We start from the raw sequence: 18038 nt of genomic DNA on the forward strand, positions 1-18038 counted from the left end.
ATAAACTCAAAATGGATTAAAGACCTAAATGTAAGGCCAGACACTATAAAACTCTTAGAGGAAAACATAGGCAGAACACTATGCCACACATCACAGCAAGATCCTTTTTAACCCACCTCCTAGAAAAATGGAAATAAAAACAAAAATAAACAAATGGGACTTAATGAAACTTCAAAGTTTTTGCACAGCAAAGGAAACCATAAACAAGACGAAAAGACAATCTTTAAAATGGGAGAAAATATTTGAAAACGAAGCAACTGACAAAGGATTAATCTCCAAAATATATAGGCAGCTCATGCAGCACAATACCAAAACAACAAACAACCCAATCCAAAAATGGGCAGAAGATCTAGACATTTCTCCAAAGAAGGTATACAGACTGCCAACAAACACATGAAAGGATGCTCAATATCACTAATCATTAGAGAAATGCAAATCAAATCTACAATGAGGTATCACCTCACACCAGTCAGAATGGCCATCATCAAAAAGTCTACAAACAGGGCTTCCCTGGTGGCACAGTGGTTGAGAGTCCACCTGCTGATGCAGGGGACATGGGTTCGTGCCCTGGTCCAGGAAGATCCCACATGCCACAGAGCAGCTAGGCCCGTGAGCCATGGCCGCTGAGCCTGCGCGTCCAGAGCCTGTGCTCCGCAGCAGGAGAGGCCACAACAGTGAGAGGCCCGCGTTCTGCAAAAAAAAAAAAAAAAAAAAGTCTACAAACAATAAATGCTAAAAGGGTGCAGAGAAAAAGGAACCCTCTTGCACTGTTGGTGGGAATGTAAATTGATACAGCCACTATGGAGAACAGTATGGAGGTTCCTTTAAAAACTAAAAATAGAACTACCATATGACCCAGCGATCCCACTACTGGGCATATACCCTGAGAAAACCGTAATTCAAAAAGAATCATGTATCACAATGTTCATTGCAGCTCTATTTACAATAGTCAGGACATGGAAGCAACCTAAGGGTCCATCAACAGATGAATGGATAAAGAAGATGGGGCACATATATACAATGGAATATTACTCAGCCATAAAAAGAAACGAAACTGAATTATTTGTAGTCAAGTGGATGGACCTAGAGACTGTCATACAGAGTGAAGTAGTCAGAAAGAGAAAAACAAATACCGTATGCTAACACATATATATGGAATCTAAAAAAAAAAAAAAAATGGTTCTGAAGAACCTATGGGCAGGACAGGAATAAAGAGGCAGGCGTAGAGAATGGACTTGAGGACACGAGAGGGGGAAGGGTAAGGTGGGACGAAGTGAGATAGTGGCATGGACATATGTACACTACCAAATGTAAAATAGATAGCTACTAGGAAGCAGCCACATAGCACAGGGAGATCTGCTCGGTGCTTTGTGTCCATCTAGAGGGGTGGGATAGCGAGGGTGGAAGGAAGACGCAAGAGGGAGGAGATATGGGGATATATGTTTATGTACAGCTGATTCACTTTGTGGTACAGCAGAAACTAGCACACCATTGTAAAGCAATTATACTCCAATAATGATGTTAAAAAAAAAAAAAAAGAAAAACAAGGACAGTTCCAGTCCTCACCTTACTTGACCTCTTCAGAGTCTTCTGGCCTCGCCTCCTTCTCTAGGCCCCTCTGATCCCACATACCCACTGTCCACCCTTCCTCTTCAACCTGACCTCTAAATGTCGGCCTCTGTCATTTCACGTGGGCAACAGGCTTCGTGTGCCGCCCCTACACTGGTTCATTCTCAGTGGCGTGTCATGGTTCCGGAGCTCTGAGCTCTGCAGTTGAAAATCTACCTGCCTACTCCATGGCTCCACTTAGGAATCTAATAACTCATGTCCCCCACCCCCACCCCAGTCCGCCTCCCAAGCTTCCATATTTGGTCACTGACACTCCCATTCCCTGAACTGCTCATATCAAAAACCAAGGAGTCATTCCTGATTCTCCTCTCCCCCCCATACCACATGGTATCCAGTGCAGCCACACATCCTCTTGGGCCTCATGCTTATTGAAATGTCAAAGAGGGAAAGGCAAACACTATGTTCTCACTTATATGTGGAATCTAAAAAAGCCAAACCCATAGAAATAGACTAGAATGGTGGTTGCCAGGGGCCAGGGGAGATGTTGGTCCAAGGGTATAAACTCCCCAATAGGACTGGAGGAGCGAATACACAGCTTGGTGACCATAATGAACAATACTGAATTATATACTTGAAAGCTGTTAAGAGAGTAGATCTTAAGCGTTAAAACCACAGATGTGCAGAAATCGTATTTTTGTGAGGGGATGGAGGTGTTAACTGACCTTATGTTGGTGATCATTTTGCCATGTAACTAATCACCACACCATACACCTTAAACTTATGTTTACGTCATATTTTAATGTCAATATCATCTCAGTAAAGCTGAGAAAAACGGTCCTCCTGGCTCCAGCTCCCAAGCCTGTGGGAATCTCAGATGTTCTTCCCACCACAGCTCTTCGACCACGCCATCCACTCCCCCCCCAGGGCGTGTCCACCCTCCTCAGGACCAAGCCCTGGCCTTTCTTCTCACGCTGACCACTCCCACTGCGACATCAGCTCCAGGGGGACAGGAAGTGATTTTCTATTTAGCTCACAATTCTATCTCCGGTGCCTGAAACAGCAGCTGTGCACAGTCCACACATCATTAACACACACGCACAGCGAGTGCCTTTCTCCACATCCACCTGTCTCCGTCCACCGCTCTCACTCTGACCTGAGCCACCGTCATCTCCAGCCTGGACAACAGCGACAGCCTCCCCAGAATCCAGCCCGCACCACCCAGGCCTCCTTCTACCTCTTCTCTAGTATGTTCTCACTCAGTGCACTTAGGCCCCCAAGCGCCTTCCTTCATGCCCTGCTGTCTGGGGTCCACCTCCTGTCACATGTCTGCCTCATTCCCATCATGAGGCTCTGCATTCAAATGTCACCTCCTCAGAGCTTTGCCCAAACACCCTAGCTTCACCAGCACTCCCCTACTGCCTCTCCCTCCCTCATTTCTCCATTTCATCGATTTCAGAGCACTTTTCATGTCTGAAAAATGTCAATACCTGAACGGATGTGTTTAGCTGAGCGATCAGTGTCTATTACCCCCACTGAAAGCACAGGCTCTGCCCTGTTTGTTTACTGCTTTTTCTCCCAGGCCTAACGTCGGGCACACGGCAGCTGCAGCAAAGATGTGCTGCCCGAGTGAGGCCAAGGAAGCCTTGTATCCTGCTTCCCACTCCTGCTCCCCTTTCCTGAGGTGAAATGGAGAGAACAAGGTCTCCATCAGGTATCTGCCCCCAGAGGACTCTCCAAATCAAGACATACGACCCAGCTTCAGGCCAATGACTCAATGAGAAAGTCTTTTTTTTACTTTTGTACTATTTATTCCTTCCTATGCCCAGTCTAAACATTCATATTCCTTCCATGCTATTGTAAATTAAGTATATTAGTTTCCTCCTAAATAGTAAACAGAAGTTTTTATAGAGGAGTACCTGGATGCAATCTATTATTGTTGTATTCATATTGATATTCATATATTGATGATACTAGCAAGTGTTAGCATCAATAAATGTTTGCTATCCTCTCCAATAGACCAGAAAATTCAGTACCCAGGGAAAGAGCATAAAGACACAAAACTAAAGTTTGCTGAAGTTTTCTATGGCCACCAAAACAGACACTAGGGAAGAATCCCTTTTACTCTGCCTCCTGGCTCCCCTCCATAGCCAGTATAGACCATTCCATTCACAGAGGCCACACTACAGGGCCAGAACCAACAGCTTCTTCAAACAATAGAGGTGCCTCCACACTGGGCACTTTTCCCCCATTTATAGAAGCAAAGTAGGAAGAAACTACCCACTTATTCCTGAAGAAAAGACAAGTCCAAGCCACAAAGTGCAAGGCAGGACCCGACCGCCAGCCATTTTGGATTCCATCAGTGACACTGTCAGTCTTCGGGGTGTTTTGTGATAGGAACTGAAGAGGGAAAACCCAGTTGGACCATTAATGATAGCACAGTGCTCGGAAGGCACAAGCCACAAACAGGAAAGAGAATACAGGATGCTTCATTTATGCCGCGAAATAATACAAGCTTTGAGGGAGTGAGTATTCCACACAGTGTAGGAAGGAAAGGCATACCCTTGCTACTACTCATTGGTGATTAAAAGGAAATTGTAAAACACCGCTTCTCCCTTTTCAAAGCAACAGAGAGCCAAAGAACTCGCAAACCTTAGAAAAGGCACTGGCATGTGAGATCGCAGGCTGGCCTGTAAAGAAATAATCATCGAAGCTCATGGAATTGAAGGCAAGCAGGAAGCAGAGGGAAAGAGCACTGCTGGAAGGTAAGGATGGGGGCCTGGGCCGGCAAGGGGGTGGGGTAGAAGGCCCTTCCCCGCAAAGACCATTTTAAATAGTCTTTCCATTGAAAGAAATACTATTCCCCCCAAATTCCTAGGTATTTTTAAAAAATCAAAAAGGCAGAATTTCTGCTCTAGGGACTTGAGTGAATGGTATAAACTAACTACACATCTTTGGAAAATAAATCCCTAAGAACTGCTAATATAAGAAGGGCTAATGAAAAGCATTTATTGAGAAGCCCCCCAAAAGCTGTGTATCTAAGTATTTGGAAGAGCTATACAAGAAATTCAATTACAACTCTATCATATGCTCAATATTAAACACAATCTTGGATCCTAGAAAAAGAAAAATGGGGTGACTCAGGTCCAAGCGCTGGAGTGCTATTGCCTGGCTCCTGACCTCAACGGGTCACATCCCTCCCGTCTCTAAGCCTCATTTTCCACACCTGCAAAATGGGCTGTTCATACCTACCACACAGAGGCTGTCACAGAATCAGATAAGGGCTTTTGTGTTCCTATCGACGGTAATAAGCTTGAGGCAATATTACTACATAAATTAAACATTAATAAAAACATTCATCCATTGTGTTGTCCCCATCTAAATATTACTAATATATAAAAAAGGGGGGAAATGAGCAAAACTGTGGGTTAGCCTTCTGACACCAATTCCATTAAAGAATAGCAGAGGTAGTTATCTAATTAAAATGTTCTCCACTTTGATCAACTCTTCTTTAAAAATATGGGACATGGGACAGTCTTCGCTGTACTTGGAAATAAAAGACGTCGGGAAGCATAATTAGCATCACTTTCCTGCAGGTCTACAGGCAAATGATGAAAGAAAAACATATTCATGAACCAGTTGTCATCTCTGGTTCTGGTGGTAGAACCCAACATAACAAAACCGATGTCTTGGCCATCGGCCCAGGATAAGCGTTCCTTATTTCCCTTAAAATTAACTCTTTGGAACCAATCACTTAGTACTGCAAAACTCCCTCTAGATGCTATCACTCTATGAAAGCCAAACAGATTCAAGAGATTAGGAGAGGATTCATGTATAGCTGAGTTTTGTGCAAGGAGACATAGCAACCACCTCTCAAGCCAGTGGAAAGTAAAACAAAAGTTTTAATAGTCAATGAACAGGGCTCAGGAACCGCAAAGAAGGGGGCCCATGACACCCCACCTCTAGGGAGATCAGGAAGCCTTCTCAGAGGAAGGGATCCCTGAGGATGACCTGAAAGGTGAGCAGGGTCTTGCCAGGAAAGGTAGGCAGGGAACGGGGAAGGGGGGCACATACCTAGAGGTGGCTGGTGGCAGTTCAGGGGAACCCCAGGGATATAGCCTGTGTGACAGGGAAAGAACAAGGGTAACAGCAGGGCAGATGCTAGAAAGCAGACTGAGACAAGTGCTCAGTAGGTCAATTTCATTTTGCAGGTTGAAGGACAGTCTTCAAAATCGTGAGCATGCATCAGAACCACCTGGAGGGCCTGGTAAAACACAGAACGCAGGGGCCTGAGGACTTGCATTTCTAGTAAGTGCCTGGGTGATGCTGATCCTGCTGGCCTGGGTACCACCCTTTGAGAACCACTGCCCCAGAAAATAATACTTTAACCCCCCCCTTACCTGTCACTACCCTCCCTGCCCACTGCATTTGCTACGTGATGCAGGAAAAGCCTGTGCACCTGTAGTTCTTAATGTGATCTTCACCAGAAAATCCCCAAGCATCCCACAGACACAATGTAGGAAGCACAGCAAAGCAGAAGGAAAAGGTGGTGGAGTTGGAGTGTCCCTAGTGCCCCCCAGTCCACCCGTGGCTGTTCAGTCTGCGGCCCCTTCCCTGAGTAAAGGTCTCAGCACACCCTCTATTGTGCTCAGGGAAGGCAGGGCATGGGTTTCTTTCTACCAGCTTCTCCTCTGTAGACTACAACTAACCAAAAAGTCAGAGATGGGGCTTCCCTGGTGGCGCAGTGGTTGAGAGTCTGCCTGCCGATGCAGGGGACACAGGTTCATGCCCCGGTCCGGGAAGATCCCACATGCCGCAGAGCGGCTAGGCCCATGAGCCATGGCCGCTGAGCCTGCACATCTGGAGCCTGTGCTCCGCAACGGGAGAGGCCACAACAGTGAGAGGCCCGCATACCGCAAAAAAAAAAAAAAAAAAAATCAGAGATGGGGAAAAAAAGACAATGTTGTGATAACAAACACTACTGATACTCCCAAGTTTGTTAAAGTAGAATTTTCTGTGTAAATGTAAACAGACACAATTCATGTTAAGCCTTTTTATCTTTCTGTATCAATGAGGATGTATTTACATTGTGTATGTACATTTATATTTTACACAGACTGCAGTCCGGCCACCTGACACATTCAGTAACTAAAGGCCATCTTAAGAATGTAAGGGATTGCATTACACAGGTGACTGTGGGGACAGAAATTAAAAATCAAGTGTAATTTTCAATGTGTAGTGAACAAGTTCACTGCCCCAAATAAGAGCCATGTCTACTATACACAACCTAAAAACCCATGCACATATAATATGTAGTCCTGAAGGCTCTGAACTTGAAAACAGAGTGCTACAATGTGGCACAGAACTTACAAAGACAAGTGAGATGTTTACATCCTGCCTGCCAATGAAGAAATGGAAACTTACCGGGAATTAATTCAAAGGCTGTAGGGAACACAAGCCCCAGCGTCCCCATCACATACAGCATCTGGGGCCAGACAGATTGGTAAAGAAGGAAGCTGTATTTGTTTCAACGGAGGCGCACCAACTGTTTTCCTGGGTCTTCATTAAAAACAACTTTGCCTGCTCTGACGGTTACTCCAAATCCCTTTCTGATCTTAAAATATCGAAAGCCCAATATTGTTTCTAAGTCTCTGTATTTCAAAAGCGCCTTTATGAAAGCCTCCCATCCTTTCTACTTATTTCCAGTTCTGACGGCTGGTTGCCTTTTTGATGAAGCAGCACACGGGGACTAGACTCCCTTGGTTATAGCCACCTGCTCAGGCCCCCACGGGCCCTGTGGGAGCCTCACCGCTAACCAGGCACACCACAGTGCAGGTGTGAGAGCGCGTCAGCCTCCGAACCCTGAATCCGTGCAGCCAGTGGATGGCGCTATGGGGCTCAGGCCCTGCGGGAGGTATACAGTAGGATCAAAGAGAGGCAAGCAGACCTGCTGCAGCCTGACCTGGAAAATGTGTTTCATCTGCCTTCTCTTCCCTCTTCCTTATGATTTTGGATTTTCTACTCAGAAACAGGCAAGTCTTCTAAAATAAAAGTCGCCCCTGTGGCCCCCATTCTATCTCACTGGCTTTTGTAGAACACGTATCATTGCACTTAGAATTCACATACTCATTTAAAAAGTATTTTACTTGGCTCTACGATGCTCCAGTTCCCTTGAGTGACCTGTACTCTTTCAATTAGCCAATTATCTAAACAAGCTGATAATCAGTGCGGAAACCCCACGTATCTGTTCCCCCCTGTACTTTGAGGCGATTCTTCATGGATGTGGTGTTAAAGGTCAGGCCCTTGAATGGCTGAGGCTTTGAATATGATTGGGGGCCTTTGATGGAGGGGAGGGGCACCAGGTCGGTCTTCAGGGACCAGATAACTCTTGGTTCAATCTCCAACCAACCACCACTTGGCCTGAGATTGGTCCTTCACTGCCGTGCCTCGGTTTCCTCCTGATTCAGATGAGGGTACAGGACTAGATGTATTCATTCTTCCAACAAATACTTATAAAACACCTCCCAAGTGCTAACGTGTACTTTCCAGGTTCTGGGAAGTCGGCAGTGAACAAAACCAACACACTCCTGCCTTCACGGAGCAGCCAGTCCTGATGGGCTCTAAAACCACACACTCCGTGCCCCCCAGGGCAGAGCCCAGGGCTCGCCTGCAGTGACCCTCACACAGCCAGCACCGCGGGCTGGATGCACACTCAGACAAACGTTAACACCCCGTGGATGCCCGAGGAGCCAACGCATACCTGCTACAGAGAACCATCACACAAAACATAACAGGACACCCAGCTCAGATGCCCAGAGAGGGAGTTATCCCATTAAAAGCAAGCAAGCGCTCACCGCAAGCTACACACAGCAGGGGCTCCAAGAAAGAAGTGTGGTCCACCTGTTGACTTCAGCAGGGACCACATGGAGCTGGGCCCAGGGCCGGGGAGGGGGCGGGGGGGGGGGCAGGGGCAGCAGAGATCTAAACAGAGGAGAAAGAGGAGGGAGAGGTCTGAGGGAGAGCAGGGGGGCAAAGGGAAGCCTGGAACAGAAGGCACTAAAGCAGCCAAGGGAAACCCCAGCGGGAGCCAGCGTCCCAGCTGGAACTTTTCCCAATGGAAAAGTGCAACCACTGAGGGGTCTGGGCATATCATAAAAATATGGAGTTTGGGAATGGTCATTCTGGCAGTGGTCAGTAACCAAACCAAAGTATAGAGGATTATATGCCCATGTCCATAGCAGCATTGTTCCCAACAGCCAAAAGGTGGAAGCAACCCAAGTGTCCATTAACAGATGGATGGATAAATAAAATGTGGTCTGTCCATACAATGAAACAGCATTCAGTCTTAAAAAGAAAGAAAATTCTGACACCTGCTACAACATGGATGAACCCTAAGGGCATGATGCCGAGTGGAAATTAGCCAATCACAAAAGAACAAATACTGTATGATCCCACCACATACACTAGTCAAGTTCAAAGAGGCAGAAAATAGAATGGTGGGGGTAGGGGGGAATGGAGAGTTGTTTAATGAGTACAGTTTCAGCTTTTCAAGATGAAGAAAGTTCTGGAGATTGGTTGTACAACCCTAACATGACTGTACACTTAAAAACAGTTAAGATGGTAAATTCTATGCTATGTGTATTTGTACACATATTTTTTAATATGTGTACACATATTAAATTTTTTAAAAGCACAATTTTTTAAAAGCATAGGGGAGAATTTTCACTGTTTTTATTCTGCCCCTCATGGGTCACACAAGTGTAAATGAACAGCTAAAGGCAGGCCACACAGCCCATCCACCACCCATGACCAAAGAGAACCCAGTGGGAAGAAAAGCAGCTCTGCCACAGATGGGTGGGGCATTTAGAAATAAGCTGCCAGGCCAGGCATAACAGGGGGGGCTGCACCCAGTACAACCAGAGACCTCAGGGCACAAATCAGGGGCCTCATAAGAGTCCTGCACAGACTCTCCATGAAAATGGGCTCTAAGCACACAAGGCAGGTATTAAGTGGTCAGACAGGTGGGCACCTGCAGACACCTCTATACAAAGTGGGAAGAAGCTAAAAAACCCACTTGCAAGGCCCCACCCCTGCCAACTAGACTGTGGCTGACCTCTCCGTCAGATGTGATTCAAGGGCAGAATTCTCACACTAGTTTATCAATTTTCTAACTTTTGCTGTTCCCAGGTCATTTCCTATAGCCAGATACAGCCGTACCTCCACACAGCTCTTGCCTTGTAAAATGTGGTGAGGTGAGCACGAGAAAATTCCGTCACGCTCCAGCCTGTCCCCTTGCCGCAGCTCCTGCCCTTAAGTCCTCACTCCCACTTTTGCCAAGGCCTTTGTATTTTCTACAGCTTCGGCATTTATTATGCTGCTCTAACACCTCCAGATTCACCTCCTCTCCAAGGGACAGGTATTTCTTCCACTGTGTGCTTATCCAAGCAACTGGAGGCCAATCGCATCCTTGACTCCTTCACTGAGCGATGCTGCAACTTTACCGAGGCCTGGTACGCTCTGCATTCAAAATATCTCTATCCATGCCATGGCTGCCTAGCCAGCAGCCTCCAGGAAGACACTCCCTGCATCCTGCCAGGAGTGGACATCCTAAACCAGTGCCCTCCCAGACCTTGGCTCCCCAAAAGATCAGTTAAATGCCTTTCTCCCAAGCAGTTCAATCCCACTCTGCTCCAGATAACAGCCCAACACCCAAGCCACCATAGTAACATTCCCTCCCTGTACTCTCGTATTATCAACCAAAGGCAGAAACAGAAGAAAAACACTGCTGCAAAGTGAAGCCATGGATCATAAACCATAAACCATCATAAACCACAATGACTTGGAAATTTGGATTTATTTTTCCTTCTTGGCCTGAGGACTTTTTAAATTGGTAGGCTTCGGGGGCACAAGACTTCATCTACAGTGCCGTGTTAAAATTTCATCATACCCTCGTCAACAAGGTGAAACAATACGAACTACATTTGAATAGCTTCGTAAATGCACAATTCACCCTCCGATGTGCTGACTCATGAATGGCACAAAGAAGGTCTCTAGTGGAAGGCCACGAGGCTCTTTCTGTATGTTTCCACATCTTTATCAATTACTTGAACGATGGCACAGATAAAATGTTTATCAAATTCAAGGATGACAAGTTTCTTGGAGAGATGGCAAATACATTGGATGACAGAGTCATGAGATAAAAAGATCAACAGATTGGAATTGCAATAGAGGAAATAATGTTATTTGGACACTTGGATGCAAAAAAAGAAATGCACAAATGTAGGAGGTGTGAAAAAGACTTAGGAGATTTAACTGGATACAATTTCTGTATGTGACGATGGGGCGTTTTGGCTGCCAAAAAAAAAGTCAGCCAGCCTTAGACTATACTCGGGGAGGCTTTGTAAAGTAAGAGGAGAGGAGAGGTCCCCAAAACTAGGTTTCTGTCTCCACACTTTAGAAGAGAAGAGAGAAAATGGGAGAGGATCCAAGTGACAGCCAGGAGGAAGAGGGACCTGAAATCCATCTCATAGGTAACAGCTGCAGAAAACGAGCATTCGCAGGTCCACAGGAAGGAGGGCTGGCTGGGTTCTATGTGAAGCTGATGGGGAACGGGAACACAGAATGTAGAATCAACACAGGGCAAAGGCTTTGGGTTCCATATAAGAACACACAATAGGATTTATCTGAAGTCAGAATGGGCTGCCTAAAGAGGTGATAAAGATTTCTGTGGACCTGCACATTTCAGAGATTTTATAAGCTTGATTTCACCGACTGCTAGTAACTCTGTGGGGGTGATATCTGCCCTGTTTACAGCCGAGGACACTGACCAACAAATGACCCACCTGGGATCGGTTCGTCACTATAGGGGCCAGAGCTGGGGCTTACATATGGATTCCCTCACATGATTCTGAGCAGAAAATTCCTTTTTAGTGATACTGCAAGGCTGGCAAGGATGCTACTGCCCGGAACCTGAGACCAGAAGAGAGGCCCTTCTACAGCCTGTGCACCTCGAGAGCCATCTGACCAAGCTCAGAGGGTGGACACCTCTGTCAACCCCAAAGCCCCGACCCCTCACATAAGAGCCTTACAGATACCTCAACCCACGTGTAAAGGGATGAAAACCCTGCCTTGGGGGGAAACTGCTATCGTTTCTGACCTCTTATCCCACGGAAAAGCATATACTGCTGCCACAAGTTAATTCCACTGCAGAACGTCAAATTCTTGTTTTTGTTCACAAACCATGGCGAAAAAATAAAGAGAGAAAATACACTTTCGTCGAACTCCGAGAACTCTTCCTGCACAGGCAAAGTTTTCCTTGGAGGACATAGGCGGAGCTCACAGATTCGGAACGCAGGATTTCAACTCCATCAGACAACTGCCACTCATCACCCCCTGTGTTCCCATGAAATCACATACCCACTTTTATCTCAGTTCTCAAACAAATTTCCCTCCACGTATCCGTTGTTCTTTAAAACAATTCTACTCAGAAACGGGTCAAACTTTCCTCTGCAAGTCACAGAGAAGTCGGCCCCCTCAACCTTAGCGCACACAGTCTTTATTTGGTGCTGAAATTCAGATCACACCAAGAAACCCTAATGTTAAGAGAGTTACCACCCAATCAAAAAATCTATATGCTCTTTCACAGCAGTTGAGAAGCTCTTTTTTTTTTCTTTACAAGTTCAGGTTTATAACAATATAATTCTCAAGTTCCTGGAGAACTCTGAGAAACTGAGCGACACTTGCCTTTAAAGCAAACTACTTAGTGAGGTGCAAGGGGCCAAATGCAGCCACAGCATCTGCATCCCTCTCACCCATGCCCTTCAGGTGAGTGGGCTCAGGGGTGCTGGGGACAGGGGAGCACTGCACACTGAGGTCCCAGGGGAAGGGGGGAACGCCACGCTGCCACCACCCCTCACTCCAGGAAAGTGGCAGATATTCACAAAGCCACCCAGCAGCACAGCTGGGAGCCTGGAGCCTCCCAAGGCTCCTTCTCATTGGTTTAGGGGTGACAGGCATGCCCACTTGCTAGGCTGTCACAGAGGATTAAAGAGCCTACCATGGAATGGGTGGACGTGAACAAACGATGCAGTGGGTAACCCCTCGAACAACCCTCCAATTCAGTCTCCCTGCATCCTTACCCAGCCTGTACTGTTAGTTTGCTTAAAAGTCAGCAGCATGGTATAGACAAGAATAATTATGCTTTAAAACAAAAACAAAACCTGGAGACATAAAAGTATGGCAATTAAGTGCAATGGGATTCCTTCGAGTGCTCCTTGGTACTGGATAATGGACATGTTTCTAAATGGAAACCAGAAACGAGACAGGTGCTGCTGGGTGGTCCCACCTTAGGCGCTCTGAGAGAGTCCAAACTTTCTCCCATGTCTCCTCTTTAGGATAATGTACTATGCCGCCTTTAAGAATTCTACCCTGGACAGCAGGGAAACATGGAAAACAGATGACCCTCTCTCAGGGGACAAACAAACCCCTGGGAGGGGGAGTCCTCTGTAGCCGTGTTCCCCGCGTCACACGGCTGGAGGGAGAGCCAGCTGGACAGCAGCCACGCTCAGGGGCTGCACAGAACCAAGCTACGAGTATGGGATTGAAGTGAAGTTGATCTGCAAGGGAGAAAAAAGGCTAGGCCAACGTCTCAAGTCCCCACAGTCGGCAAATCCTGTCTCCCCACATGCGGGTGGCACCACTCACAGGCAGGGTCAGCATCTGCCCGTGGCCATCCCCACCCCCGTGCCCGCTGCATTCTGCTCAGCCCAGACCCAGCCTCTGAGGCTTAACATGCCTCCCAGTCACAGCACTGTGGCTGGAGCTGGTGGGCAGCAATTAGGGGGGGCAGTAAGAACAGGGTGTTCGCATGGGACCAGGCCTGCTGGTCCACCGGGCCCCAGGGTTAGGGAACACCACTGCGCCTACGTGCTCCAGGGTCAATGCCCTGAGAGAGGAGACACAGGTCAAAGGAACCTGGGCCAAAGCCTGGGCAAAATGTAATGACCCTGAAGACCGAGGATCCAGGGTCCTCCCACTGCTTGAGCACTCCTGCATCCACCAGGCCTCCCTCACCCCGGGTCCCCTGGTGCTCAAGACAAGATGTACTTCTTCCCATCAAAACACGCACACACCATCAGGCAGCAGCTCTCGCAGATGTATCAGATGGAAAACAACAAACTTGGTGTAACACATCTTGAGTGCTTTCCACTTTTAAATGCTGGGGCCTGTGGGAAAGATTTCAGATAAAGGCTCTGATTCCTGCAGAAGAGATCTCTATTTTGTTTATATTTCTAGCAGAGCTTGGTTTCTCAAATGCTCCTCGACAGTCCAGGATTCGTGGTCATCCATCTACAGCAAGACTTCCAGAGCATCATGATTAGACAAATGAGAACTAAAACATTTTATCTTATCAGAATAGCAAAAAGTATCAATCTCCTAACACCAAGCATGAGTGAGAACAGGGGCACAGAGGCTCTCCTACTTTTGGTAGGAATGCAAGCATGTAGCCATTTTGGAGGGCAACATCCAGCCAAACATTCAAATGCCCGAAACTCGTTGACCCAGTAACTCCTTTTCCGGGGATCCACCCCTCACATAAGGTGGGGCAGAGAGATAAATGTGAAAGCATTCCCTGGAATCTTATTTATAGAGTCAAAAACCAGGAAACAACCTAAATGTCCATCTTTTAAAGAAACTGCAAGGTCTCCTTACAATGATCAATACAGAGCAATTAAAAAGAACAGAGAGTATCAATATGTTGCTGATTTTTTAAACCCCTTTACAGTAGAGAAGTCCAATAAACACCACCTCAACCAAGCAGTCAAGATTAACATCACGGGGGGGTAGGTCATGTTGATAGTGTGGTTCCCTGGATACACTGACAGAGGGCAATTCACCTCTGGGGTCTCCCCCACCGCCCAAACCCAGGATCCCAGTCTAACCACAGGAGAACCATCAGATGAACCCAAATTGAGGGACACTCTGCATAAAACCTGACCAGTGTTCCTCAAAACTGTCACAGCCACCAAGAACAAGGAACGTCTGAGAAACTGTTACAGACCAGAGGAGGTGACAGACACACAACTAAATGAATGAACGTGGGATCCTGCCTGGGATCCTGGGACAGAAAAGGCACACGGGGCAAAAACTGGTGAAATCTTTAAAAAGTGTTGAGTTTCATTAATGAATAGTGATGTGCTAATGCTGGTTCCCCAGTTGTGGCACACACACCATGGCAACGTAGGATGTTACCAGGGGAAGCTGTTAAGGGGTATATATGGACTCTGTACTGTCACAGCAACTTCTGTGTAACCTAAAACTATTCTAACAGAACAGGCTCACTTAAAAAAGAGACAGACAGTGACAGAGAGAGGGAGGATGACACTCATGACAATAGGGATCGTATTTACGTTTTTTGTTGTTGTTGTTAAACTATCGGTATTGCTCTGTGGCTGCTTCCCTCCTCACCTGCCGACAGGTGTATAAACACACAGGAGAGAATGCCTGGAAGAGACATACGGAGTTGTTAGCAGTGGTTACTTCTAGGGGCAGGGGGAGTGGATTCAGAGATACCAGGGAGAGGAGAGAGAAAGCTATCACCTCTACTCTGTGACTCTGGGCTGTTTTAATTTTTACAAGGAGCACACATTCATATATTACATGTACATGCAAAACCATTTTAAAAACAAAGTAGATAGATCTCTCTGCTACAGGAAACTATCCAAGATACATTACCTTGAAAAACCACAAATTGCACATTTATGTTTTAAAAACGCCCAGGACACGACGTGTTCGCTGCATGTAGTGAGTATCTGTGAAGCTTACCTTTGGGAAGTAGGATGGAAGAAGGAAGAGCCTGAGAAGAGTGGAGACAGGAGAGCTCGGCGTTTTTGCTCCTTACCTTCTGTTTAAGTGTTTTACCAGAAGCACATATTCTTTAATAATCATCATCATCAAAATGACGATAAATCCTCGCAGTTCATTCCGTACTTGCTCCATCTCCTTGGCCCCAAACCACACCCAAAGGAACCGACAAACATTTTGTGATTCTGATCTAGGGCCAGACACGCCCACTCCTCTGCCCACAGCCTAGAGGTTGTGGGAGGTGTTGGGGGAGAGCATAATCAAGGAGCACCCTGGCCGTGGCCCTCAGCCCTCACTCACCCGTAAGCTGGACCGCTGGTAACAGAATCTCTCTGTCCAACAGGGTCCATGAGGATGGACACTGCTCTCCCTGGAGCATCCTGGCAGAGCTAGGAGAACATGGTAACTGATACCCGTTAACAGCAGGAAAGTATGGCAAGACCTTAACCTGCCTTCTGAATCACCTTTAAACTATGCAAGGTCTCCTCCTGAGTAAATAATTTCTAATATTTTAGATTAATACCTTCTGATTAATCAACCTAGGACAGAACACTGGGTCCCCAACTGGAATATCCAAATACCTACTGCAACTATCCAAAGCTGCTGCTCCTTGAAAGGACTCAAAAGCAAACGAACAGAAAGAACTGTAAGATATCTAGACGGGGGGAATAATGCAATAAAGATGAAAAATTGTTATTCCAAGTTGCTTTTAAGATCAAGTGGCTTAATTTCACTAACATTGATTTTTTTTTTGGAGTGATTTAATTTTGCTAACACTGGCTGAGGTTCTGCTTACTTGACACTGACAACTGGGCAAGGCAAAGTCACACCCACCACACAGGAGGGGAGGAGGAAGGAAAGGCCAGGCCATGGAGGAACCGTCCAAATGCAGATGCTGATGCATGGAAGCACGAGGGCTAAAAGGGAGCCTCTGAGATTAATCATGGTTTCTTTTTTAGTACCTGGGTCTCAGAAAGTCTGATATAAACCGGAGCCTTTTCTCCAAAAAACTACAGAGCTTGCATGCAATTTCAAAAAGAGCTCTGAACCTCATCTTCGGGCCTCCTGAGTCACAGATAACTAACCAAGTACTCTTGAGCCTTAAGCATCTATAAACGACTTCACAGATGAATAAACCAAGGTCTAGAGAGATTAGATGACTTTCTCAAAATTCCCCCACTAGCTGGTGGCAGGGTAGAATGAAGCCCTCATCGCATGCTGCCAAGCAGAGATGTTTCTAGAGAACATGCAGCACACCCAGCAGAGGTAAGCCTTGCCCCCCCACCCAAAAAAAGGGTTATAAAGTCATCCCCATATGTGCCAATTCCACACAATGGTACATACGTGAAATAGTAGCGTCATAACACCCCCAGGTAACAATCTGCGTAGTAAGCCAGAGTGAGGGCTCTGCACAGCTGCTCACTATGAACTCAGGCCAGGGCTGGAGTCACAATCCAAACCCTGCACTCTGCTCACGAAACAAGAATCCACGTTTAGATCACCAGAGAACACACTGGCAGCCCAGCCGGCAGCCTCCTCGTCCTCCTCTAAATACCAAGCAGGCACGCAGAGCCCTCAACCAGTGGGACCCTACGCCCTGTCCAGCAGCCCCTGTTTCATGCTGGAACCACAGAGCACATGGTACCTGCTGCGGCTCCACAAGCAAACATCTCCAGGTGAGCCCATTGTGCCGTCCACATCCACATACGCTCAAGTCGCATCACCAAACCAGGGCCAGGGATCATGAGGAACTTTAACTCCAGCTGAGAGATGAGTAGCTTCCATCTTCCCCATGAAGCCAGAGAGAGCAAAGCCAAAATGTGAAGGCAAAATGAGACAGAGTTCTGCAGCTATAACTGTTAAGAGCTTTATTTCTTTGTCCGAATTTAACCATTACACAATGACAGCTTTGGAGCCCAATGGCATCGATGCCAAGTCCTGGCTGCTGCTGCTGCCACCTCTTCCCTGATGACAACACAGCACCTGTCTGGGGGCTGGGTCCCCGGCCTAACCATCTACAACGCACCCCCTATCCTGCTACCACAGCGGTCTTCCTAAAACGCAAATCTGATGGTGCCCATTCTTCTATTTCAAGTCCTTCAAAGGCTCCCTGTGCCTTCCAGATAAAACCCAACCTCCTTAGAATAGCCTGTGAGGGCTGTGATCTGACCATGCCAATACCTCCAGCCTCAGCTCCTGGACTCCCCCTCCAAGGACAATACATGGAGCCACCCTGGGTTCCCAAACTCCAGCACATCAGGTACACAGGTTTCCCAGAAGCTCCTTCTAACAAAACACTCATCTTCTCGACACCAGCCTTCGACACTCACCTTGGTGCCAACTTGACCCTTCCCTCTCTGCTCAGCCGTGGGACACTGGCAGCACTCATCTCCCTAAACCTGTGGGTTCAGGTGCTCACTTGCTACTGGACTATGAGCTCCTGGGCGGCAGAGACTGTATTTATTCTCTGTCTTTCACAAGGGCCCACCCAGCCCAAGTCTAAGAAGAGCAGGTCTCAGTAAACACCGGGCAAATGAATAACAAGTACAAAATCAGCTGCTAACTGTGGTTCACACACTCTCTCCCCTCTCCTCCTACCCAAACCGTCA

At 46.9% G+C, this 18038-nt stretch overlaps 1 protein-coding gene across 5 annotated transcripts in view; it reads right to left on the reverse strand.

The window, feature by feature from the left end:
• IGF1R (insulin like growth factor 1 receptor) overlaps positions 1–18038 on the reverse strand; it is a 306920-nt gene that overhangs the window by 254852 nt on the left and 34030 nt on the right. For 3 of the 5 annotated variants that reach the window (XR_007475598.1, XM_033431453.2, XM_033431452.2), the window contains exon 2: positions 5641–5685. The exons of the other annotated variants lie outside the window; for them this stretch is intronic. Coding sequence is in view for 2 of the 3 variants with exons in the window: in XM_033431453.2 (XP_033287344.1) it covers positions 5641–5685 (45 nt within the window). In the remaining variant the exon portion in view is untranslated. The remainder of the gene's footprint in view (positions 1–5640; positions 5686–18038) is intronic. 5 annotated transcript variants of the gene reach the window in all.

Source organism: Orcinus orca, chromosome 2 (genome assembly GCF_937001465.1).
Source record: "Orcinus orca chromosome 2, mOrcOrc1.1, whole genome shotgun sequence".
Lineage (NCBI taxonomy): Eukaryota > Metazoa > Chordata > Mammalia > Artiodactyla > Delphinidae > Orcinus > Orcinus orca.